The sequence below is a fragment of the Pan paniscus genome, chromosome 11 (genome assembly GCF_029289425.2).
Source record: "Pan paniscus chromosome 11, NHGRI_mPanPan1-v2.0_pri, whole genome shotgun sequence".
NCBI lineage: Eukaryota > Metazoa > Chordata > Mammalia > Primates > Hominidae > Pan > Pan paniscus.
In genome coordinates, this window is record NC_073260.2 from 119,923,779 (window position 1) to 119,948,333 (window position 24,555).

The following is a 24,555-nucleotide window of genomic DNA, read 5'->3' on the forward strand; positions in this document are numbered from 1 at the left end:
GTTATAAAAGCCTCCTTTTGTTGCAGATTAACAGTAAGATTTGTTTGTTTAGTTATAGCTATTATGACTAAATAGAGTAGCGACTGTAGTTATCTTTATTTTGCGCTTTCAATTTTTTATGTAAGGTATTTTTCTCCCAACAATTCTCAAGTTAGCCAAGGCAGATATGGTCTCCATTTAACAAAGAGGAAACTGACAGAGGCTCGCAAATTGATAATACTGAAGGATCTTGAAGGATATAGCAGATATTCCATTGATAAATTAATTCTTTGGGGGGCATTATCTGAACCCAAATTCGGGATACTCATTTTGATGTTGTCTTTTACAATTTCTATTCCCACAGCAACCCTGATGATTCTCTTGACTTTTACGTCACTTGAATGATCTCCATTTAAAAGGCCACACCTTTGAGAGTTATAAAAAATATTTTGATACTCAGCGTTTCTCATATTGCCCCATGAATTGCAATTACTATAATTTGTTATTGCTTCTACTTTGTTGAGAGTACTGTGCAGAATATATTTAATATAACAGTCAGGACCTCTGTTTCTATGAAGCTTATCATGACAGAGCTTCTAATACGTCAAACAGCAAACATTCATTAAAGGTTGTCCTAATTAGAATTCCTGATGACTATAACCCCAAGACCTTCATTATCTTTGAGAGTTTGATGAATTTCACTGAAACTATCTTTGTTTCTCCAAGATCTTCATGTATCATTTAAATCCATGGTACATGTGAGAAGCTTGCCTTTAATTTATTTTATTTTGAGTTATTGGGATATTGCTCTTCAGAAGATAAAAGGGATTAAAAACTGATGAGAATCAGGTAGGGGATACTCTGTTATATTAACTTTGGTTTGTCTAGCTCTCTGTTAAATAAAAGGCATCTACAAACACTGAGCTGGTATCCAGCCAAGTATCAAGATAAAAAGAAACAAACTTTCTTATATTTTCTTAAGTGTTATCTCTCTTTAACTTTATGGTCATAAATAGGAAAAATAACCTATAGGAGGTTGTATTTATAGTTATTTATAAATGCAGTTAGTCATTAGAGAAAGGGTTTTTTAAATGTGTGGAAACACCTGCATGCATTAGAGGTAAAGTATTCTTACAATTAAGTTAATCAAATTATATTTTAAATAATTTGTGAATAGATACAGGGACTCAATTTCTCTCAACCATTCTATAAAGCAAAATAAAACCAGTTACCATAGTAATGGTTTTTGGAGGGTGGGATCTGATCTTATTTGTTACTCGAAAAATTTTATTTTTGCCTGGACTCAGAAGTAGAAGCTCACAGACAGGGCGACCTGCACTGTTGGCAATCTATTCCTGGCATTTTTCTTTGGTCTCCTTCATTCTTTTGGCCAAAAGTTTCGCATATTCTGCAGCCTCTCTCTTATTTCCCTTAGTAGTCTGTTTCTTCAGAGTAATATGCCAGAGTTTGTGTTACAGGACATGTGGAGTAACGAGACACTGAATCTTGGGTGCTTTGGTTCTAGCTTTCTTACCTTCTTTGTTTAAGGGCTTTATTACAATATATTGGCAGATATCATCTTTTTTAGAGTGATTGAAAAGTGCAGATTCTGCTAGGTCTTTTGGGCCCCAGGTGACAAGGCACCATAGTGTCAGTCAGTCCGGGAATATCCTTCTCTCCTTTTTTAATGATAACCAAGTTGAGAATGGTCAGGTTGGTGACCACATTGTGACCCTGAACAGATTTTCACTTTCTTTCTCCAATTCTTCTTAGTCTATAACAGGAATGCCCCTTCTCAGTAGCAGGTAGACATGGCCATGGGTCAAGACACTCTGCTTTATGGGGAAAACTTGTTTGTCTTTCCCACCGCTGATTTGGACCACATAACCCTCCCAGTCTTCACCCAGAGCATCTCAGTAGTAACTTCTGTGGCCATATGCTTGTCATAAAAAGTATGAAGTTTGCTTTCATCATCCACTTCAATTAATTTCTGGCAGCCAGTGGCTGGAAAGGAAATATTCAGCTTCATCTCTTTTTTTGTTTGTTTGTTTTTGTTTTGATGTCTAACCAAGTAACTGTTAATGTATTTATTTGTATACAATAAAAGCGTCATGAAAATTCTGTGTTAGGGATCACATCCATGTTGCTTTCACAAGTAAGTAAGTATTATTCTGAACTGGAGAATATTAGTTATGTCCTGATTAATGCAATACATACTTCCTTGGGCAGGTATTTCCTCTGCTTTAATAGACAATTTCAGAAAGACATGTTAAGGGGGGAGAATCACACAATACTAAGGATCTGAGGGCCATAAACATCACATATGTTGAGTTTGCTTTTAGTTTTGTTTCCAACAGCTCTTAACCAATGTCCCTGGCTGTAATCTAGGTGCTAGACACATTGCAAATCCTCAAAAGTGTTTAAGATGAAAGAGTAACACACTTAATTTTTTTTTTTTTTTGAGATGGAGTCTTGCTCTGTTGCCCAGGCTGGAGTGCAATGGAGCAATCTCGGCTCACTGCAACCTCCACCTCCCAGGTTCAAGTGATTCTCCTGCCTCAGCTTCCTGAGTAGCTGGGATTACAGGCACTCACCACCACGCCTGGCTGACTTTTGTATTTTTAGTAGAGATGAGGTTTCCTCATGTTGGCTAGGCTGGTCTTGAACTCCTGACCTCAGGTGATTCTCCTGCCTCGGCCTCCCAAAGTGCTGGGATTACAGGCATGAGCCACCGTGCCAGGCCTTCAGCTTCATCTTGAAGCAGCTGATTGCCTCTGATATACCACAAAAAAGAGCCATCACTTTGATAATAGCTGATGTTTCAGCCTGGCCAGCACAGTGAAACCTCGTCTCTACTAAAAATACAAAAATTAGTTGAGCATGGTGGCGCACACCTGTAATCCCGGCTACTGAGATGCTGAGGCAGGAGGCAGAGGTCACAGTGAGCCAAGATCATGCCGCTGCACTCCAGCCTGGGCGACAGAGTGAGACTGCATCTCAAAAAAAAAAAAAAAAAATAGCTGATGTTCACTGTGTGCTCACTGTATACCAGGCACTGTGTTGAGCTCATTACATGGATTATCCTGTTCAGTCCTCCTTCACCTTGTGAGGTGACAGCTATTCTTTCCCCACTTTAATGGAGAGGGAAGGTAGTGTAAAGAGTTTCAGGAATGCACTCAGGGTCACAGAACTGGTGAGTGGTGGAGGAGGGACCCTCATGCTGGCCTGACTGGATTCAGAGCCTGCACTCTTACTCACTGAATGATGCTAATTTTCTCATATTTATTTCAGCCCACTATCTGATTTTGTTTTCATTAATATTGTAGGAAGTAAGAATGAATTACATATATGTGAGATAAATCATTCACTTTATTTTCTCCTAATTTATCAATTGATTAATAATTAGATTTATTTCCTCCACTAGCATGTGGCTTTTCTCTGTATTTCTGTATTTTGCTGTTTTATTTCACTTGATACTTAACGGTATTTTTTATTTCCTGGTGAGGTCAAGAATTTTTTTATTTTTGCAATATTGTCTAGTCTCATCCATTAGATAATAGATAATATTACTGTCTCATCTATCAGATAAGATATAATATTACTGTCTCATCTATTAGATAATAGATAATAAAAGATAATAATACTGTTTTCCTGTGAGGCAATGAGAAGATTGCACAATTATCTATTATCATGTTAGGTTAAGACTGACTTTGTAAAGTGAGCATAAAAAGCATTTAAAAATTATTTTTATTTTTGTATTTTGTTATTTATTATGTTAAATCCTTTCATTGACCAACCATTATCACCATCATTCCATTGGTAAGGAGACTGGATGAGATATAGTCTCTGAATTTCAACTCTAAAGTATAATGTTATGCTAAAAACAGCACGGTATGAAAAAGAAAATACATTCTTCTTTATTGTCTGTAAGTCATTGCAAGGAGTGGAGGTCATATAAGGTGAACAAAAGTGTGTTACAGAGTGTGGATTCCTTACCAGCAGGGGACTTCCTTCCTTCACTCTGGGCAAAGTCGATCAGGAATCTGAAAATCTATTAGGCAGCTGCATGTACAGTGGTTAAGTGTGGAATCAGATTGTCTGGGTTCATTCCCAGTTTTGTCATGAATGGCTATGAGACTTTGGTTAGGTTAATCTCTTTGTGCCTTAGTTTACTCATCTGTAAAATGAGACTGTAATGGTACATCCCTTACAGGATTATTGTGAGTGTTAGATGAGGTAATATATAGTGTTTAGCACAATACCTGGTGTATGTAGAGAAACCCTTGATAGCACTGGCACATGTAATAAGCATGCAGTAGGTGTTGGCTTCTTTTCTCTCGAGGGCTTCAGCTGGGGCAAACCTTGTTTTGGAAGCACCTTGAGTATAAGTGGTATAAATGAAAATGAAATATTAGAGACTGGAGGGAGAGACTACTATGGGCTTACCTGGAGGAGTTAGAGTGAGATCAGACATTGAGAGATGGGTAAAATTTGGATGGAAAAGAAGAGAATGAAGGTGCCCTCAGGGCAAGAAGTAACTTGGCCAGGTGGTGTTCTCTGGGGGAGAGTAGAGCAGAGAGGTGATGCAGAGGGGCCACTGGTGAGTCGATGGGGTCAGGTGGAGACAGTGTAATTTAGTCAGATCCAGGTCCTGTCCCTGTGGTGCCATTTATAAGCCTTGTAAATTTGGGAAAATTGCCTTAATGTCTCTTTAGGCCTGTTTTTTGGGGAAAGCAGTTGTATTTTAAAAATTATTATACAATAAAATTGATGCTTTTTTGGTCTACAGGTCTATGAATTTTAACCCATGTATAGATTTGTAAAACCACTACTACGATCAGGATATAGAGCAATCCCATCACTCCTAAAATCCCCCCCATGTTACCCCTTTATAGGCACACCCTCACCCTCACCCTAAGCACTAGTCTTTTCTCTATCAGCATAGTTTTGTTTTTTTGAGAATGTCACATAAATGGAATCATACAGTCTGTAACCTTTTGAGACTGGCTTTTCTTACTTAGAAGAATGCTGTTGAGATCCATCCATGTAGTTGTGTGTGTCATTCATTTGTTCCTTGTTATTACCGAGTAGTTTCCATTATGTAAATACACCACAGTTCATCTGTTCACCCGTTAAGGATGTTTGGATTGTTTCTAGTTTTTGCCCATTTTTCAGTTTTATCATCTGTAAAACAGGATGATTGTAATAATTGTACCTACCCTATAGGATTATAAGAATTAAACAGGATAGGGCATATATATATATATATATATATATATACACACACACACACACATATATAAAACACAATATTTTAGACAGTATGGTACTAAGAACAAAAAATAGAAATATCAAATCAATGAAACAAAATGAATTTGGAATTAGATCTAATGAATATAAATATCTGATATAAAATATAAAGCAAGTTTTTCAAAGCAGGTAGGTAGAGAGGAAGACTCTGTATTCATACCTCTCTCTAGGTAATCTCATTCAATTCCATGGCACAGTGTTTTAAATAGAGTAGCTAACATCATGGACACTGGAGCCAGAATGCCTGGGTTCAATTAATAGCCCTCATTACTAGATGGACATGTTACTTAAACTGTGTCTTAGTTCAGGAGATACTATTATAAAACCTGCTTCATGGGGCTGTGTTAGGATTAGATGAGTTAATATATATGAATTACTTAGGCCTGGCTCTGATACATAATATATATTACATAAGTGTTTAGCTATTCTTATTACATATATATTTTAGATAATGTGTGTGGCTTATGCCACACAGAAGAGCAGTTAGGTTCTTGTATGATTTCAAGTTAGAAAGAGATGGCTAAAGAACTGTTTCTAGTAATTTTATTTGCTTTTTTTATGCTGTTTTATTTTTAGGGCATTGCTCCCAAAATAGAGTTTTCTACAAGGACAGCCATCAGAGAATGTGTGTTTCTGCATAGAAACAGATTTCTTGTAAGTACAATACAAATCTAGTGATAGAAATGACCAGATTTTTTTTTTTCAAATTTAAAGAATTTTTGCCCAAACTCAGTTTATCAAGTTTACATGAAACTAAACAAGTAGAAACCTGGAAAGTTTTTACTAGGTTTGAATTTCTATAATTCAAACTGTTTGCTCAGCCAGTCATATTAGAGTATGTTTGGTACATATGTTTGGCAGCATGATGTAGCTGGAAGCAGGGTGATTCAGAAGCTAAAATTACAAATTTGATGTAAGTGAGCTAATTAGCTTTTGTTATTGTTGTTCTATGACATTTACTTGTGATCTTATGAACAACAGTTTCCATCTTTCTTTTTTAAAAATTTAAAAATTTTAGGCTGGGCATGGTGGCACTTTGGGAGGCCGAGGCAGGTGGATCACCTGAGGTCAGGAGTTAGAGAAAAGCCTGGGCAACATGGTGAAACCCCACCTCTACCAAAAATACAAAAAGTAGCTGGGCATGGTGGCGTGCGCCTGTAGTCCCAGCTACGGGGGAGGCTGAGGCATGCAAATCGCCTGAGCCTGGGAGGTCAAGGCTGCAGTGAGCCAAGATGGCTCCACTGCACTCCAGCCTGGGTGACAAGAGTGAGACTCCATCTCAGAAAAAAATAATAATAAAATAAATAAATAAATAATAAAAATAAAAATTTAGAAATTTTAATTTTTTATGGATACATAGTACCTGTATATATTTATGGGGTACATGAGATATTTTGATATAGGCATACAGTATGTAATAATCACATCAAGCTAAATGGTGTATCCATCACCTAAAACATTTATCTTTTGAGTTACAAACAATCCAATTATATTCTTTTAGTTATTTTAAAATTTACAGTCAAATTATTATCGACTATAGTCACCCTGTTGTTCTATCAAATACTAGATCTTATTCATTCTTTGTATTTTTTTTGTACCCTTTAACCATCCCTACTCCCCCTCAGCCCCCATGACCCTTCCCAGCCTCTGGTAACCATCATTCTACTCTCTGTCTCCATGAGTTCAATTGTTTTAATTTTTAGCTCCCACAAATAAGTGAGAATATATAAAGTTTGTCTTTCTGTGCCTGGCTTATTTCACTTGATATAATGGCCTCAACTTCCATTCATGTTGTTGCAAGACATAAAAAATAATGGCTGAATAACACTCCATTATGTGTATGTAATATAATTTCTTTATCCATTCATCTGTTGATGGACACTTAGGTTGATTCCAAATCTTGGCTATTGTGAATAGTGCTGCAGTAAACATGGGGCCACCTTTCTTTTGCTGAGGCTGATGCTCAGATTGTATTCATGGTCCATCTTTGGTAAGCGTGAAGTGTCTTAGGGCATCCATGTGTACTACCTCAATTTTACTTTCTTCTTCAGTCCTAGTGTCTGTCTCCCTCACCCCAATTTCTTTCTGTTTTGCTTTTACTTTATTGCATATAATGTTGTTGCCACTTAAAATCCGTTCTAGAACAAGATGGAGAAGGAATAAAGGTAGTTTGTGAAGCTTCTCCAAATACTTTGGGACAGGGTAGAGTAAAACCTGTAAGTGAAACAAAATGCTTATCCCAGATCTCATGTATGGTCCTAGAAAAGACCTTGAAAATGTGGGGTGTATGTTACAGAATACTTAATGAGAAAGAAGGGCCAATAATCTGTGCAAATCTATCAAAACTCTTAGCTAAATAACTCATATAATGGGAGACCAATGATTAATTTTAAGGAAGGCATTATCTGCTTTTTAGTTTTGCCTTATTTATCCTCTCTTCTCTCCAATTTATTTGTGATGTGTTCATAGCAATTTTTCAGTGTTTCTTTCTCTTCCATTCTACCATTTTAATGCTGTTTTAACTTCCTAGGTCCTTCTTTCAGTGTTAACTTTTTAAACAAATAGTTTTATTGTTTTTTTTCTTGAACTCCTGGCCTCAAGAGATCCTCTGCTTCAGCCTCCCAACGTGTTGGGATTACAGGCATGAGCCACCGCACTGTCTGTTTTTTTTTTTTTCCTTAAAACAAAAGTATCACTTTATCTTAGAAAATTAGAAAACAAAGATAAATAAGCAAAAAGGACCCAAAACTTAAAAAAACTGTCTCATTCTTGCCATTTAGAGATCAGCATTAATTTTTTTAGTATATTCTGTACACACATCACACTTTTAAAAAAGATTGAGATCACGCTGCATTGCATATTATTTTGTACCCTTCTTTTTTTTACTTAATTTATCATAAACATTTTCTCATGTCCTCAGGTATTCTTGTGCCAGACAATTTTTCATGGCTTCATAGTATTCCATTGTATGGAAGTACTGTAATCTGTCTGGCCATTCATTTTCCTTTTGTTGAGCACTTAACTGATATATCAGCCAGGGTCCAGTCAGGAAACCACACCAAACTTGTGACTGTAACAGAAAGATTTAATTTTTAAAAATGGCTAAACAGGGGTTGAAAGAAAGACTGAAAGATAAAAGGGGAACACTGAAATGACAGAGTAACTGCAGGAAGCAGCTTCCACCCCTAGGGCTGGGGAAACAAAGGGAAGATGTTGGTTCAGCAAGAACACAGAGGCTTAAAGAAGAAACTGAACAGAAATGGGACCCAGACCTCTGGAGAAGGGCTGCTTTCCTGGATGCTTCTTCAGGAATTCGAAGGTGGGACTTGGATGAGCTGGAACTCAGATCTCAAAGGAGGGGCACTGCTCACTGCTGGTGCCACAGGAGCTTGGAGGAAGGTTCCTGTGGGTGTAGACTCAAATCTGAACAGGGGGCTCTGGTCAGCTGCTGCTGCTATGTCTGGAGGAGTGCAGTGGGGCTAGTCCTGGCGTAATAGGGGAAAGGCTATAATCTGGAGCCATTTGCAGCTGTTAAGGCAAAGAATGGTTGCAGGAATGATGCTAACAGGAATAGAATGCAAAACTGGAAGTAGCCAATCACTGTATCTCCTCCAGCCTTGCACTTTCTCTAGCACCTTCCAGTGGCAGAGCCTACAGAGACCAGGTGGAAAAGCAAAAAAGGGAGTTTGTAGAGTCCCTGGACCAGTATTATATAGCTGAGGTGGATTTGCAACTGAGCGCAATTGCTTACTCACCAATACAGCTGGTTTCTAACTTTTAAACTATCATAAGCATTTTTGTAGCTATACATATAGCCATAGTTATTTCCTTATAATACATTCCTGGAAGTGAAATTGCTAGACCCCTCTATGTGTCAAATTCTCTATTATCTATCTATTGGAGGTGTCTGACACTTTCTAACTTCCCCCTATTATAAATAAATCTCACTGTTAATTAGTTGAATACATTATACTAGCAAGTTATAAATACTACTGATGTTAAACTGAACAGGAAAAAAATTAGAGAAATGTCCTTTCTTAAGTTTATGTTTTATAAATCTGAGGTGTGTTATCTTTGACCTTAATTTTTAAAAATTCAATTAAATACAGTAATATTCTGATTGAATTTTCTTCTTTTCTTTCTTTACTTTAAAAAATATTCTTTTTTTGTTTATTTCAGGAAGAAAGACATGAGTCACGAAGGCCTTTATCTACATCACATGAACCAATATTTCCCTTAAATACTATAAAGATGAAACTAAAGGAGAATAATCTCAACAGACTGCCCAAAGGCATGCAAGCCCAGGCGCCCTCTCAATATTCTACCAGGCATTTCTTCCAGGACCAGCCAGCTCAGTTGAACCTTGGAAATAATTTCAAAATCTCTGGAGGAAGCAAGCCTCCATTTGTTGTTAGACACGTGAGCCTAAAATTATTTTTTAGAGTATTTTGCAATAGTGAGGATATGGATGAGGGTGGAATAAAGGAAGGTTGAGTTATAACAACAAATGAATAATATTAAATAAAAAGGTACTTCAAATTGAATAATAATTGTGATTAAATTATGTTCATTTCCTAGATCATTGTCAGGAAACCCCTAGAAAGGTACCTTATACAGGGGACTTGCTCAGTAAATGTCAGCCATCCCTATTTTTAATTTTTGAAAATTATTAACAGAGTATAATGCCTACACATGATAACTTGCCATTATCTTGAAGAGTCAATGAACTGACAGAGGTTGAAAATGCATAATGAAGGTTGGCACACACTCTATATCAATCCAAAACTAAAGCTTCATCAGTTTTAAAGAAAACTACATGAGTTTTATTAATGAGATTGGTGCTTAGTGGCCATATGTTGAAGAGCCAGAAAAGTTTTGTTTGCAGGAAGAAGCAATGTTGTGCGATACTCAAAGCCCTTAATTAAAGTCATCTTAGATTTTGTCCTTAGGTAGTGGTAGGCAAATTTAGTCACACTAGTTCTCTTAGTCTCTTTACATTTTTTTTTTTTTTTTTGAGACAGAGTCTTGCGCTGTCGCCTAGGCTGGAGTGCAGTGACACAATCTCGGCTTACTGCAACCTCTGCCTTCCGTGTTCTAGTGATTCTCCTGCCTCAGCCTCCTGAGTAGCTGAGATTACAGGTGCCCACCACCACACCCGTCTAATTTTTGTACTTTTAGGAAAGACAGGGTTTCACTATGTTGGTCAGGCTGGTCTCGAACTCCTGACCTCAGATGATCCACCCACATCAGCCTCCCAAAGTGCTGGGATTACAGGCATGAGCCACTGCACCAGCCTACAATTTTTTTGCTACTATAAAAGTAATGGAAAACATAGAAAAGTTCAAGAAAAAAATTATCCATTGGGTCACCAGCATAATAAAATCATTGTTTGATTTCATTTGACGCAATTTCTCTGCCTTATGCTTGCATTCATAGGCTTTATTTTTTCCACAAAGTTGTAATTATACTGTATATACAGATTAGTTTTCCTATATATTCCAATTAACATTACATTAAAAAAATTTCCTATATTATTTTGTAGTCTACGTGAACACCAGTTCGTGTTCTAATTAATGACTTATTCTCCAGAATGTTAACTATTGATAGTATCATTAAGTTGATATTTTGATTTAAAGTCATCAGTGGTGATGCTTGTGTATTAGGCAGAGACTATGAAGTGTAGTAAATCTCGAAGTGAAGGTACTGTTGAGATAACTGTATGTAGAATTGGTTTGTAGGTAAAACAGAGCTGTTTGGCTAGAAACTTCAGAACAGCTATCTACAAAAAATACACAACAGCTGTTGCTTGGTGGCCTGGGTAATGACATCTGGCAAAAATCTAACAACCAGTCTTTAAACATGTAACCATAAAAATATCGAATTGACTTCATTTATTTCATTTCATTGAAAATATATCTGATTTACTTCATTTGATATAAATTATTGTAAAATACAACTTTAGTGCATGCCATTATGAACTAAGTAGTCTTAAAATCTTGATAGATTTCTTAGGGGATTAAAACTTGTTTGATACTTATTTTATTTAACAAATTCTTATACAGCTTTTCCTATGTGCCAAAGTCTTTTATCAGTGATTTTACATATTTAATTTTTTTATTTAGTCAGATTTTCTGATGATATGTGATGTTTCCTTAAGTAGAAGCATTAAAATTTAGAAAACCTGATATTATAAAGACTGTAAATTCAAGTCAATATATTAAAGTAGAATGAAAAGTAACATTATAACCTGCCTTATTAAAATGTTAAAAAACAAAGTAAAAAACAAATCAGCAACTCTATATCGTAGCTATTTGGAAGAGTCCCTAGTTCAAGTATTTTGACCTGTTTGCAGATCATGTTACCCAATTTTTCCTTAGGAGAATATGGTCAGTCACCAAAGATAAATAACATAGTAATATAGTTGCTATTATTATTATTATTTATTATTATTATTTTTTTGAGACGGAGTTTCACTCTTGTTGCCCAGGCTGGAGTACAATGGCATGATCTCAGCTCACCGCAATCTTCGCCTCTCGGGTTCAAGCGATTCTCCTGCCTCAGCCTCCAGAGTAGCTGGGATTACAGGCATGCGCCACCAAGCCCAGCTAATTTTTGTATTTTTAGTAGAGACGGGGTTTCTCCATGCTGGTCAGGCTGGTCTCGAACTCCCGACCTCAGGTGATCCACCCTCCTCGGCCTCCCAAAGTGGTGGGATTACAGGTGTGAGCCACTGCACCCGGCCTAGCTACCCTTATTCTTTTTTCAAAAATGTAGATACTCGGACCAGAGAGGAATGTGGAAAGTAGAAATGTCATCTTATGGGAATCCCTTGCTGTCACTGAGGACCCCATTTAGGCCAGCACTACTCATACTGTTTAAGGAATGTGAAACGTTGTCCTATTGTAAGAGATTGTGAAATAAAGCTTCACTTGCTCTCTTTCTGTGCGGGATCCTTACCAATTGTTGGAATATAATTTGTGTCTAACTTTAGTTTTTATGCTAATGTTTAGCCTACGTCCTCATGTTCTAGCCTCAATGAAGGACAAACAGTTTCTCCTTTTAGGTGTAACATGTAACAAACTTGCAGACTGTGCTCTAGGTGGTTTTCCAGCCTTCTTTTTCCAACCCGTATAATCAGTGATTGAGGGGGAGACAGGCATTCCGGTAACAAGGGGAGGGTACTAGAAGCTATAGTGGATTCTAGTCTTATTTCTTTCCTTTACTTTCAGGTGGACAGTGCAAAGCCCTTTGGTGAGAATATTTCAGAGCATCATTTGAGGAGGTCTAGAAGAAAATCTAAGTTTTCAGACTTTCCGTTTCCAACGAGAAGAGGTACTCGAGTTTCTTGTTACTCCTGTACATTTCCCTATGGCAACAAATGCGTCCTGTGTATACTCTTTCATTCTGAGGAATCACAGGTGATGTTCAGAACTGTGGGCCTAATTCTCAAGTACTCTCCAGCTGTGGAATTTCCAGGGCCGTGTTCCCATGAAGCAGAGTCAGCTGAGAAGCTTCTGTCTGAGCATTCCCCTCGCCGTTGAAGGGGACCGTTCTGAGTGGCGTGCTGAGTGTGCTGTGGTTGCAGTTGTCCCCTGGCTGTTCCGGGGAAGCAGAGTGCAACTTGTCCTGCTGTGAACCCCTTGCAAAGTCACCATTGATGCCTAACAAATAAGGCTTTCCGTTTTTCTGGATGGCAAAAAACAGGAGATTGATGGTGATCAGGAGATGTAACATTTGCTTTACAAGATTTCATGTCAGCGAGGTGGGAAGCTAACTCTATCCGAAGCAGTTAGATGAAGGCAAAGTGTTCTTAAACCTTTAAATTTCAGGCCCTTTTGCATTCTTAAATATTATTAAAGAGCCCAAAGAGCTTTTCTTGATGTGGATAATATCAGTAGTTAGCATGTTAGAAATTAAAACTGATACATTTTAAAAATATAAGAACAGACTACGGCCGGGTACGGTGACTCACGCCTGTAATCCCAGCACTTTGGGAGGCCGAGGCAGGCAGATCACCTGAGGTTGGGAGTTTGAGACTAGCCTGACCAACATAGAGAAACCCCATCTGTACTAAAAATACAAAATTAGCCGGGTGTGGTGGCACATGCCTGTAGTCCCAGCTACTCAGGAGGCTGAGGCAGGAGAATCGCTTGAACCCGGGAGGCAGAGGTTGCAGTGAGCTGAGATTGTGCCATTGCACTTCAGCCTGGGCAACAAGAGTGAAACTCTGACTTTAAAAAAAAAAAAAAGAATAGCACACATTCCATTAGCCATTGTGATGCTGATGTCATGACATCATTGTAGCTTTTGGAAAACTCCATTGTGCAGTGGTGAGAGAATGGGAATGAAACAGTCAAATCATGTCTTAGTATTATTATGAAAACAGTTTGACCTTGCAGATCTCCTGAAAGGTCTTGGGGACCCCTGGGGGAGACCCCTGGACCACACATTGAGAGTCACTGGGTTAAGGAACCCCTTGTAGGCTTTTGACTGAAATCCATGAATCATGCCAGTAGTGAAGGTCATGTCGGTGAAGATCAGTCATTCCTGAAGTTAATCAAAGTTCTTAGGCTGGAAAGGAATGGTGGTGGTCCATTCTCTTGCCTGCTGGTAGTACTGGACTTTCTATCTGTTGCCATCCCTGACAATAGAGATCCTTATCTTAGGCTTAAAGGTTTACATTTTAAGGGGCTACTTTTAAGTCTCTTATGGAAACTTAAGCCAGTGTTCTTAGACTGTGGTAGCTGTTTGACAGCAGCTGCAAGGACAGAGTAGAGTTTGAAGCAGAATGTGCTTCATCACCTCTGACATTTAATTTAAGTTCTTTGAGTTGAAAATCACCTATGTAGCTTATAAAGCAGCATTGTCTTCCCTACTGCAGTGAAATCAGGCAACAGCAAATGTCCTTTCCTGGTGAGGACAAGTTGGGTTTAATGCAGGCTCTGTTACGATGGGACTCACACATCACATTGGTCTCGGCCTTTGTCTTTTCTTAATCCTGGCAGGTGGAGAACTAAGGTTCCAGAGAGATTATAATGTGTGTAAAGGTCACACACCAAGTTTTTGGCATACCTACATTTAGAGAAGACATTCAGACCTCTGGGCCCAGATCCTTGGAATCCCTGTAGCTTTCAAGCCAGACCTTTGCTTAGGTCACCTGTCAGCTCATTCATCCAGGCCTAAGGTAGAACACAGCAGTGCTTCTCAAACCTGAATGTGCAGTTGAATCACCTGGGGCTCTTGTTAAACTGCAGATTCTGATTCAGTAGGGCTGGGGTGGAGCTTAGGATTCTCCTTTTCTAACAAGCTTCCAGGTGATATGAATGCTGCTGGTCTATGGACTGCACTTTGAGAAGCAAGGGAATGATGGCAGGCCCCCGTGTGAAAGGTAGGGCTCAAAACCGGTAGGAAGGAGTTTATGAAGCCACAGGAGGAAGGAGGTTATGAGGCCACAGGGTTATGAGGCCACAGGAGGAAGGAGGTTATGAGACCACATTTATGAATCCACAGGGGAAGGAGGTTATGAGAAGGAGGTTATGAGGCCACAGGGCAGGTTTGTGGCTATAGCTGAAAGGGCCTTAGCATTGCTGACTCCTGCCCAGCTGGGGGTGGGAGAGAAGAGAGCTCCTGGGACAAGGTGGCACACACATATGTATATGCCCAAAGGATATGAAAATGGCCTGGCTTTAAACATCTCTTTTTATATCTACCGGTGACATGGGGAGGGGGATCAGCCATCCAGAAAAAGTCCCTTGTCATTGCCTGAGCCCTGGTCACACTGGGGGAAGCCATGGTGACCTTAGAATTGCCTTACAAATATTCATTTTAAAAACATTTTTTAATCAACCTGGAAAAATCCAACCTAGTCTTCACTTTCTCTCTGTGTCTTTATTACCTCATTTCCTAGTCATCCTTGCCATACTTCGGCATTAGGTCTGCTTGCCTATCATGATCATTTATGGTCATGATAGTGATTTCCATTTTTGCTATGTTCTATATTTCTCCAAGCTTTTACATATTTGTTGTCTCAATTTAACATTTGTGTCTACCTTGGACAAATATATTCAAGAGCTCCTGCATAAATGGGATTCCATGAAAACCAAAGAAAATGTCAGAGGAGACAGAGTTTATACATTTTATATTAGACACACAGTACTTTCTTTTAGGTTCGGGGCGCCTGCTCAAATATGAGTTTTTCAGGCTGCTTAAGGGTTATTGAACTTACTCATTCACTTTGGACTTGCTTTACCCTTCTCCCTTCCATATGTGCTGTCACTGAAAACAAAACGTCCAGAGGCTTACACCTGTAATCCCAGGACTTTGGGAGGCTGAGGCGGGTGGGTCACCTGAGGTCAGGAGTTCGAGACCAGCCTGGCCAACGTAGTGAAACCCCATCTCTACTAAAAATACAAAAAATTGGCCGGGCATGGTGGCGGGCATCTGTAATCCCAGCTACTCGGGAGGCTGAGGCAGAGAATCTCTTGAACCCAGGAGGCGGAGATTGCAGTGAGCCGAGATTGTGCCATTGCACTCCAGCCTGGGCGACAGTGTGAGACTCCATCTCAAAAAAAAAAAAAAAAAAAAAGAGAAAACCTGACTGTTGACCTCAAAAAGACAAAATCAAAAAACAAAACAAAGCAAAAAACCCCCACAACCCAGAGAATTGAAGTGGCTCAAGGGAGACTTAAAAGTGATAGTGTAACTTACAAGGGAGCATTTAAGTTTTTAAATAATTAATTCATTGTCTAAAATTTTTGTACTGCTGTAGAATAAATATAATGGCAGTTTTAAGGCTAAATGGTAATAATGAGTCATTGAAATGCCTGTTCCTCTTTCTTCTAGCTTCTTCTCTTGACAGCCTTGCAGCTAACGTAAAGGTAATTTTAGAAGTAGAATTTGTAAAATGATTTACTTCCAGATATCTTATGTCAATTATTGTGCTTTTTCCAATCAGTGGTGGATATTTCTAGTTAGTCCGCTTAGGTGGAATTGCTGTAGTTTAGTGTTTGTATGAAGATGTGCCCAGACTCCATGTTATACTTTGCTTAGGGGTTAGTTGGTTTGTGCCCCTCATATAAGTAGGATGAATCACCAAGGAGGGTGTATGTAGACCCAATACCTACTTTATTGGTAGTGATTTTCATTGCTTTTTCTCTAATCAAATAATTTTATACATAGAGGTGGTAAATCACTTGTTCTTGAAGTTTGATTGGTTTGTCAAAGTGAAGGCTCAAACTTCTATGTAACAACATGAGAATAGATTTATGCAAAGAAAATGGAATATACTATGCTTCTTATGCCATAGCGCTTAAATATTTTGTTAAAGTTACATTTTTCCCAGTCCAATAATCCCTAGTCCTCAGAAATCAAAGTTCAGAGCATGAGTTTATTTTGGTTTTTTAATATATCCCAAACATACAGACTTTTGGTTATTTTTATCAGTCTGAACTCCTGAGCATTTTGTCACTAGTCTTCTCTTCTCCAGATCCTCTTCTATTTGCAGGAGATCCCTGGGGCAAATATTCTGTCATCTTAGCCCTAGTTATCTTCCTTGTCCAACCCCCACCCCCAGCTCTAAATTAAGCAAAGAGAAGCAAAATTACAACTAAATAATGCATATTGTCACTCAGGTTATCAAAGAGCCAGATGAACGGATTGTTTTAAGGAGTGACTCATCATCATGTTTAGATTCAAGTCAGTTTGGAAAGTCCTCATCCGGTAAACAAGGGGATGCTGATTTCCACGGGAAAGCTTCATTTGCCACCTACCAGCATTCCACCTCTCCTGGCCCCTTGGATCAGCCCCTTCTCAGAGAAAGGTCAGTGGCAAGCACCCATCTGTTTGCCTGAAGGGTGCATTGTGGCCTGGCAAGGGTAAAGCTGGGTCATTTCACCAGCTTCCTTTCTTAGGAATATTCAGCGGTGACACCTTGATATGAAAAAATGATTATTTCTTTTAAAATCTACCCAAAAGTCAGAGGCATATCTCAGAATATTTGCTGTAAATGGGATAGACAACTAACTTTGACATAGGTACTATTTATCTACCCATTTTTATTTGTCATAAATTTAAAAGCTAAACCTTTTTATTTTACCAGTATAAAAATGTTCACCACAGAAAGTTTGAAAATTACAGAAAAAAAAGTGGAAAAAAATTACCTATAGTCCTACCACTCAAAGACAAATGTTAACATATGGGCATATATTCTTTTTCTAGACATGATTTCTTTGCTTACATTATTTTCACAAACAATGAAAATACATTTGCATATGTCTGGAGAGCAGGCCAGAGAGCAAAAGCAGAAACCTTTATTTGCCAAACAGCACTCTCTAGTAGGGTAAGTAACCACTGGTTTGCTTGGGTCTGCCTGATTTTAGACCTGAAAGTCCTGCATTCTGGGAAACCCTTGAATCTTAGGCAAACCAGGACAGTTGGTTACTTTAACTTCGGGGAAGTGGCACTGAAAATAATATTTATAAGATCATTGTTCTGAATGAAGGATATGCCAATCTGCTTTTCTCTGCATTATTAGTGACGAGAATAAGAAGCAAACTCCATGTACCAAAATAATGCAATTGCTCACAAAGGGACTCAGAGTAAATATATCCCAGAACCACAGTGGCCCTGAAATTTTTACAGGAATTATATTAACTTTGAGGTAGACTAAGAAAGTGGCAATCCCTTCTTAGTGTTTTTCAGAAATGACATAATAACTCTATATTCAAATGTTAAATCATGGATTTGAGGAAGCCAGATCAAATATTTTAATAAAATCCATTAACGTATGACGAGCTTTTGATTAGTTACTTTATTAGAAGAAAATAATACAATATAGATTTTTAAAAAACTGGCTCCGGCTGGGCACGGTGGCTCATGCCTATAATCCCAGCAGTTTGGGAGGCCAAGGTGGGTGGATCACCTGAGGTCTGGAGTTTGAGACCAGCCTGACCAACATGGAGAAACCCTGTCTCTACTAAAAATATAAAATTAGCCGGGCATAGTGGCGCATGCCTGTAATCCCAGCTACTCGGGAGGCTGAGGCAGGAGAATTGCTTGAACCCGGGAGACGGAGGTTGGGGTGAGCTGAGATCGTGCCATTGCATTCCAGCCTGGGCAACAAGAGCGCAATTCCGTTTAAAACAAACAAACAAACAAACAAAAAACTGGCTCTGGCACACAGAGACAGGTGGTCAGAGACACACTTACACCTCTCTATGCCTGGCCTCTGTCCCCTCCTGTCTTATGCTTTTGCCACCAGCCTGGAATTCAGCAGGCTGGCAAAGCACAGGAGGTTATCCTGGATTTAAAGACTTGTAGAGGATTGATTTTAAATGAAGAATGGAAAGAACTTTCAATTAGCAGTGGTCAGGAGACATGGGCTCTAGCACTCATGTGTCTCTAAGTGCTGGGTGATTTCACACAGCTACTCGACCTATTTTTTAAAATTAATTATTATTATTATTTTTTGAGATGGGGTCTTGCTTTGTCACCCAGGCTGGAGTGCAGTGGCACAATCACAGCTTACTGCAGCCTTGACCTCCCCAACCCAAGCAATCCTCCTGCCTCAGCCTCCTGAGTAACTGGGACTACAGGTGCGCACCGACATGCCCGGCTAATTTTCATATTTTTATTTTTGTAGAGATGGGGTCTCACTGTGTTGCCCAGGCTCTTCTCAAACTCCTGGGCTCAAGCAATTGTCTTGGCCTCCCAAAGTGCTGGGTACAGGCATGAGCCACTGTGCCTGGCTTCAACCTTTTAAACCTCAGTTTCCTCATCTTTAAAATGGGTGTGATGATCAAAGATCCATCTGCATACAGCCACAAAGTGCTTCTCAGCTACCAGAACTGAGGAAAACCCATGGTTTTTGTCTCTGTGCCTGGTATCTATAACACCTCCCAAACTCCTTAAAAGCAGTACAGCAAGCTTTTCTGAGAGACTGTATTGAGCATGCTGTTATTGGGCAACTGTTGGGGGCAATGGACACCATCATGACATGTCTCTGCTTTCCACTGGCTCACATACTAGACAGGAAGGCAGACATACCCCCTTGTCACTGAATATGAGATAGATTGTGGTAGGTACCTAACAGAAGTACAATCCAAATGCAGGGGAGAGACAGAGTGAGAGGAAATCGATTACATCAGGAGAGAGATCTGAGAAGTCCTCTTTTCTCTTTAAATACGTGTTAGATGGTTTATGCATTCATTCAGCCAGCCTTTCCTGAGTGTCTTTATGCAGCAGGCCAGCAATTCTCAACTCTGGCCAATGGAAGAATTGCCTCATGTTTACTGAGTCAAAATCAACTGGGATTGGAATTGAGTATGTGGGCGGGGAGCACGTTAAATCTGTGGTTAAGACGGAAAGCAGGAATGATACTCAATCTGCTAGGCCAGCAATGGGAACACTAACATTTAAGACATTTCTCCTGATCTCTGAAAACTTGCAACCTAGCAGAGGATATAAAAATAATAATAAAAAAGAAGTATGCAAAGAGCTTTCTACAAAGCAGCACTTTGTGAATAGTGTGGAACAAAAGTTACTGGAGTATAAAGAAGAAGGGTGGTACTTCTGGAGTGTTTCATGGAGGAGGTGATGCTTTCATGTGGCCTTGAGGAGAGAAGATTGGTTTATGATGGGGTTCATAGAGGTGAGTGATGGGAGGTGGGAGGCAGGGGCACTGTCAGCTTCCAGCAGTTAGAGGAGTTTGGGAGAAAGTTGGTGCCAGAACTCAAAGGTTTGAGGGGGACCTTTGTTGGCTGACCTAAGGAGCTTGGGCTTTGCTTGGAAGGAGTGAGGAGCTCTGTGACGTTAGTCACAGGAGTTGGCACAAGTGACTTTAGAAAGATGAGTCTTAGCTGCAGACCAGAGTTTTATTGGCCATCTCTGATGAGGCAGCAAATTCTTTGTGCCCAAAGTCTCTCTAAACTGGTAACTTGGGACCTAGTTGGACTATGAGTTTGTAAATAAGGCCATGATTATCAGCGGCAAATAATAACACAGCCACAGAAAGGCCATCCAGTTTGCCCACGGCTGTCCTGGTTTTAGTACCAAAAGTTTGCATCCTGGGAAACCCCTGAGTCCCAGGTAAACCAAGACAGCTGGTCACCTTCACACTAGAGAAGTGACTCTGAAGATAATATTTTAAAAACAGTTCTTTTGAATGAGGGATGTGCCCTTCATATCCTTGCAGAACACATTGCCCGTTGGCTTTAGAGCGATCACTAGGGCAGATTCCTGGGACACTGGGGGTTGTCAGCACTGTGTCTCCACTCACTCAGTGTTCTTTTCATACCAGCAATATCAGGACCACTCTTTCTCTGTGTCCAGTTCACAAGGGTGCATGAGAATCCCTGTTGCGTTTCTGCTAACTTAATACTGAAGTCAGTAAGGATCAAGGTCATAAGGATGAGTTGGGAGACAAATTTTGGAATGAGAGTCAACCCAAGGTTTTAATGGACAAGGTAGAAAACACTTTATAAGAGTGAACAATGGGAGTACTAAAGGAGGGAGAAACACTGCCAAGCCTGTTCCCTGTATCCACCATCTGAATAGTGTCATGCCCCTTCAGCACATCCTCTCTCTCCACATGACTCAAGGAGAAGGTAGATCCCATGGAGAAGGCTGTAGTAAAGGCACAGCGCTGCTCCCATCTGTTGACTCATCATTCTCTGAGATCTTCAAATGTAAAATAAATTGCATGTAACAATAATGGTAACAAATGTAAGAGTCGCTTTGGTACTGGTTACTGTAGACCTATGAAAAAGAATTTACAGTATCTAGCTGGTGGCTGTTTTTAAATGCTAGCTTCATTTATAGCTTCAACATATTTCTATTCCTTCCTCTTAAACATTCTTAGAGAAGGGCCAAGCGTGGTGGCTCACACCTGGAATCCCTGCACTTTGGGAAGCGAGGTGGGTGGATCACATGAGGTCAGGAATTCAAGACCAGCCTGGCCAACAAGGCAAAACCCCGTCTCTATGAAAAATACAAAAATTCGCTGGGCTTGGTGGCATATACCTGTAGTCTCAGCTACTTGGGAGGTTGAGGCAGGAGAATTGCTTCAACATAGGAGGCAGAGGTTGCAGTGAGCGGAGGTAGCGCCACTGCACTCCAGCCTGGGCAACAGAATGAGACTCTGGGTCAAAAAAAAAAAAGTTTTTAGAGAAGAATAGAAATAATGTTTGTAGTCTTAAACATGGGCAGTGCTTTAGGTGGTGCTTCCATTTACTATGAGTTGTTTTCTTGGGTTGGCAATGGATTTGTGTAGATCCATTCATACTGTTGGTCTTATCTCCCTGGAAAAACCAGTGGGACATGCTTGTCACAGAGAGAGCTGGAGTGGAGGCCTGGATGTGGGCCGGAACCAGCCAAGCACAGGGGCAACTGCACAGGGAGGTCATTCATATGGTAGCCATAGTAACAACTGGATTTCCAGATGTTCCTGTCATTTCCAGTGTTTACCATACATTAATTAAAGAGAATCATTTTCTTTCTTTCTTTTTTTTTTTTTTGAGATAGAATCTTGCTATGTTACCCAGGCTGGAGTACAGTGGCCCCATCTCAGCTCACTGCAACCTCCACCTCCCAGGTTCAAGCAATTTTCATGCCTCAGCCTCCTGGTATCTGGGACTACAGATGTACCACCACCACACCTGGCTAATTTTTTGTATTTTAGTAGAGATGGGGTTTCACTACTTTAGCCAGGCTGGTCTGGAACTCTTGGCCTCAAGAGATCCGCCCGACTCAGCCTTCCAAAGTGCTGGGATTATAGGTGTGAGCCACTGTGCCTGGCCCCAAGTGGCTATAATTCTTTGGGTGTTTTTAGAAAACTGTATCTGTGCCTTTCATTATCAAATTGCTATGTACACTTTCAGCTTAGTTATACCTCAGACTTTAGGATTTGGTAACCATCCCCCTCCTGAATATTAATGGATGGATGAATGAATGAATGAATGAATGAGAGAATAAATTCAATCACTCCAGAAATATTTATTAGCTACTTACTGTGCTATTCAGTTCCTACTCTGCCCTGGGATGAGCTATTAAACAAAGAGTCTCAGCTCAATTTCACTCTAGGAGTAAAGACCGCCATTAACCAAATAATGACAAAATGTCCAGTGGTGCAAATGGTATTAATGAGGTGTAGATAAATGAAACTGCAAGTGCGTATAACAGAGCAGCTGACCTCCTCTACAGGAGAGGGCTCAGAAAGGACTTTGCTGAGAACTCAACAATTGAACTGAACTCTGAAGGGTGGGTAGGAGTTAATAAGAGTAGTGAGCCCCTGGGGTTGGGAGGTAGAAGAGGGAACAGTGTTGCCAAATGCCTATGGAAGGTAGAAAATGCTCTATGTTTGGGGAACTGAAAGAGACTGTCAAACCGATGGTTCAGTTTGGAGTCTGGGTGGCCTAAAGTAAATGAGATATAAGATAAAGTCCTGGTGGTAGGAAACAACCAGGATTGGAGGCTGGGTGTAGTGGCTCACACCTGTAATCCCAGCACTTTGGGAGGCTGAGGCAGGAGGATCACTGAGTACAAGAGTTTGAGACCAGCCTGGACAGCATAGGGAGACCCTGTCTCTACAAAATATTTGAAAGTTCGCTCTGCATGGTGGTGCATAACTGTAGTCCCAGCTCTTTGGGAGATTCAGGTGGAAGGATCCCTTGAGCCCAGGAGTTCGAGACCAGCCTGGGTAGCAAGACCCTATCTCTTAAAGAAAAAAAAAAAATAGCCAGGCATGGCAACATGTACCTAGTTGGTCCTCTCTACCTGGGAGGCTGAAGTTGGAGGATTGCTTGAGTCCAAGAGTTCAAGGTTGCAGTGAGCTATGATCATGCAATTGTATGTTAGCCTGGGTGATAATCTCTCCCTGAAACAACAACTACTGGGATTAAATTTTATATTAAAATTTTTTGAATTAAAAATTTTTTTTCTTTTATTATTATACTTTAAGTTTTAGGGTACATGTGCACATTGTGCAGGTTAGTTACATATGTATACATGTGCCATGCTGGTGCGCTGCACCCACTAACTCGTCATCTAGCATTAGGTGTATCTCCCACTGCTATCCCTCCCCCCTCCCCCCACCCCACAACAGTCTCCAGAGTGTGATGTTCCCCTTCCTGTGTCCATGTGATCTCATTGTTCAATTCCCTCCTATGAGTGAGAATATGCGGTGTTTGGTTTTTTGTTCTTGTGATAGTTTACTGAGAATGATGATTTCCAATTTCATCCATGTCCCGACAAAGGACATGAACTCATCATTTTTTATGGCTGCATAGTATTCCATGGTATATATGTGCCACATTTTCTTAATCCAGTCTATCATTGTTGGACATTTGGGTTGGTTCCAAGTCTTTGCTATTGTGAATAGTGCCGCAATAAACATACGTGTGCATGTGTCTTTATAGCAGCATGATTTATAGTCCTTTGGGTATATACCCAGTAATGGGATGGCTGGGTCAAATGGTATTTCTAGTTCTAGATCCCTGAGGAATTGCCACACTGACTTCCACAATGGTTGAACTAGTTTACAGTCCCACCAACAGTGTAAAAGTGTTCCTATTTCTCCACATCCTCTCCAGCACCTGTTGTTTCCTGACTTTTTAATGATTGCCATTCTAACTGGTGTGACATGGTATCTCAATGTGGTTTTGATTTGCATTTCTCTGATGGCCAGTGATGATGAGCATTTTTTCATGTGTTTTTTGGCTGCATAAATGTCTTCTTTTGAGAAGTGTCTGTTCATGTCCTTTGCCCACTTTTTGATGGGGTTGTTTGTTTTTTTCTTGTAAATTTGTTGGAGTTCATTGTAGATTCTGGATATTAGCCCTTTGTCAGATGAGTAGGTTGCAAAAATTTTCTCCAATTTTGTAGGTTGCCTGTTCACTCTGATGGTAGTTTCTTTTGCTGTACAGAAGCTCTGTAGTTTAATTAGATCCCATTTGTCAATTTTGGCTTTTGTTGCCATTGCTTTTGGTGTTTTAGACATGAAGTCCTTGCCCATGCCTATGTCCTGAATGGTATTGCCTAGGTTTTCTTCTAGGGTTTTTATGGTTTTAGGTCTAACATTAAAGTCTTTAATCCATCTTGAATTGATTTTTGTATAAGGTGTAAGGAAGGGATCCAGTTTCAGCTTTCTACATATGGCTAGCCAGTTTTCCCAGCACCATTTATTAAATAGGGAATCCTTTCCCCATTGCTTGTTTTTCTCAGGTTTGTCAAAGATCAGATACTTGTAGATATGCGGCATTATTTCTGAGGGCT

General features: G+C 39.8%; 1 protein-coding gene and 1 pseudogene across 22 annotated transcripts in view; one reads left to right on the forward strand and one right to left on the reverse strand.

Annotated features, from left to right (window-relative positions):
* SPATA6L (spermatogenesis associated 6 like) overlaps positions 1 to 24,555 on the forward strand; it is a 170,222-nt gene that overhangs the window by 34,198 nt on the left and 111,469 nt on the right. For 18 of the 22 annotated variants that reach the window (XR_008619788.2, XR_008619795.2, XR_008619798.2 and 15 more), the window contains 5 exons: positions 5,866 to 5,943; positions 9,469 to 9,708; positions 12,519 to 12,621; positions 16,132 to 16,166; positions 16,920 to 17,107. Coding sequence is in view for 8 of the 22 variants with exons in the window: in XM_034967080.3 (XP_034822971.2) it covers positions 5,866 to 5,943; positions 9,469 to 9,708; positions 12,519 to 12,621; positions 16,132 to 16,166; positions 16,920 to 17,107 (644 nt within the window). In the remaining 14 variants the exon portion in view is untranslated. Of the gene's footprint in view, positions 1 to 5,865; positions 5,944 to 8,478; positions 8,609 to 9,468; positions 9,709 to 12,518; positions 12,622 to 16,131; positions 16,167 to 16,919; positions 17,108 to 24,555 lie in introns of those variants that run through there. The other 4 variants (XM_063594503.1, XM_057298774.1, XM_055092188.2 and 1 more) reach the window with 3 other exon arrangements.
* On the reverse strand, positions 1,099 to 3,694 carry LOC106635089 (small ribosomal subunit protein eS6-like; annotated as a pseudogene).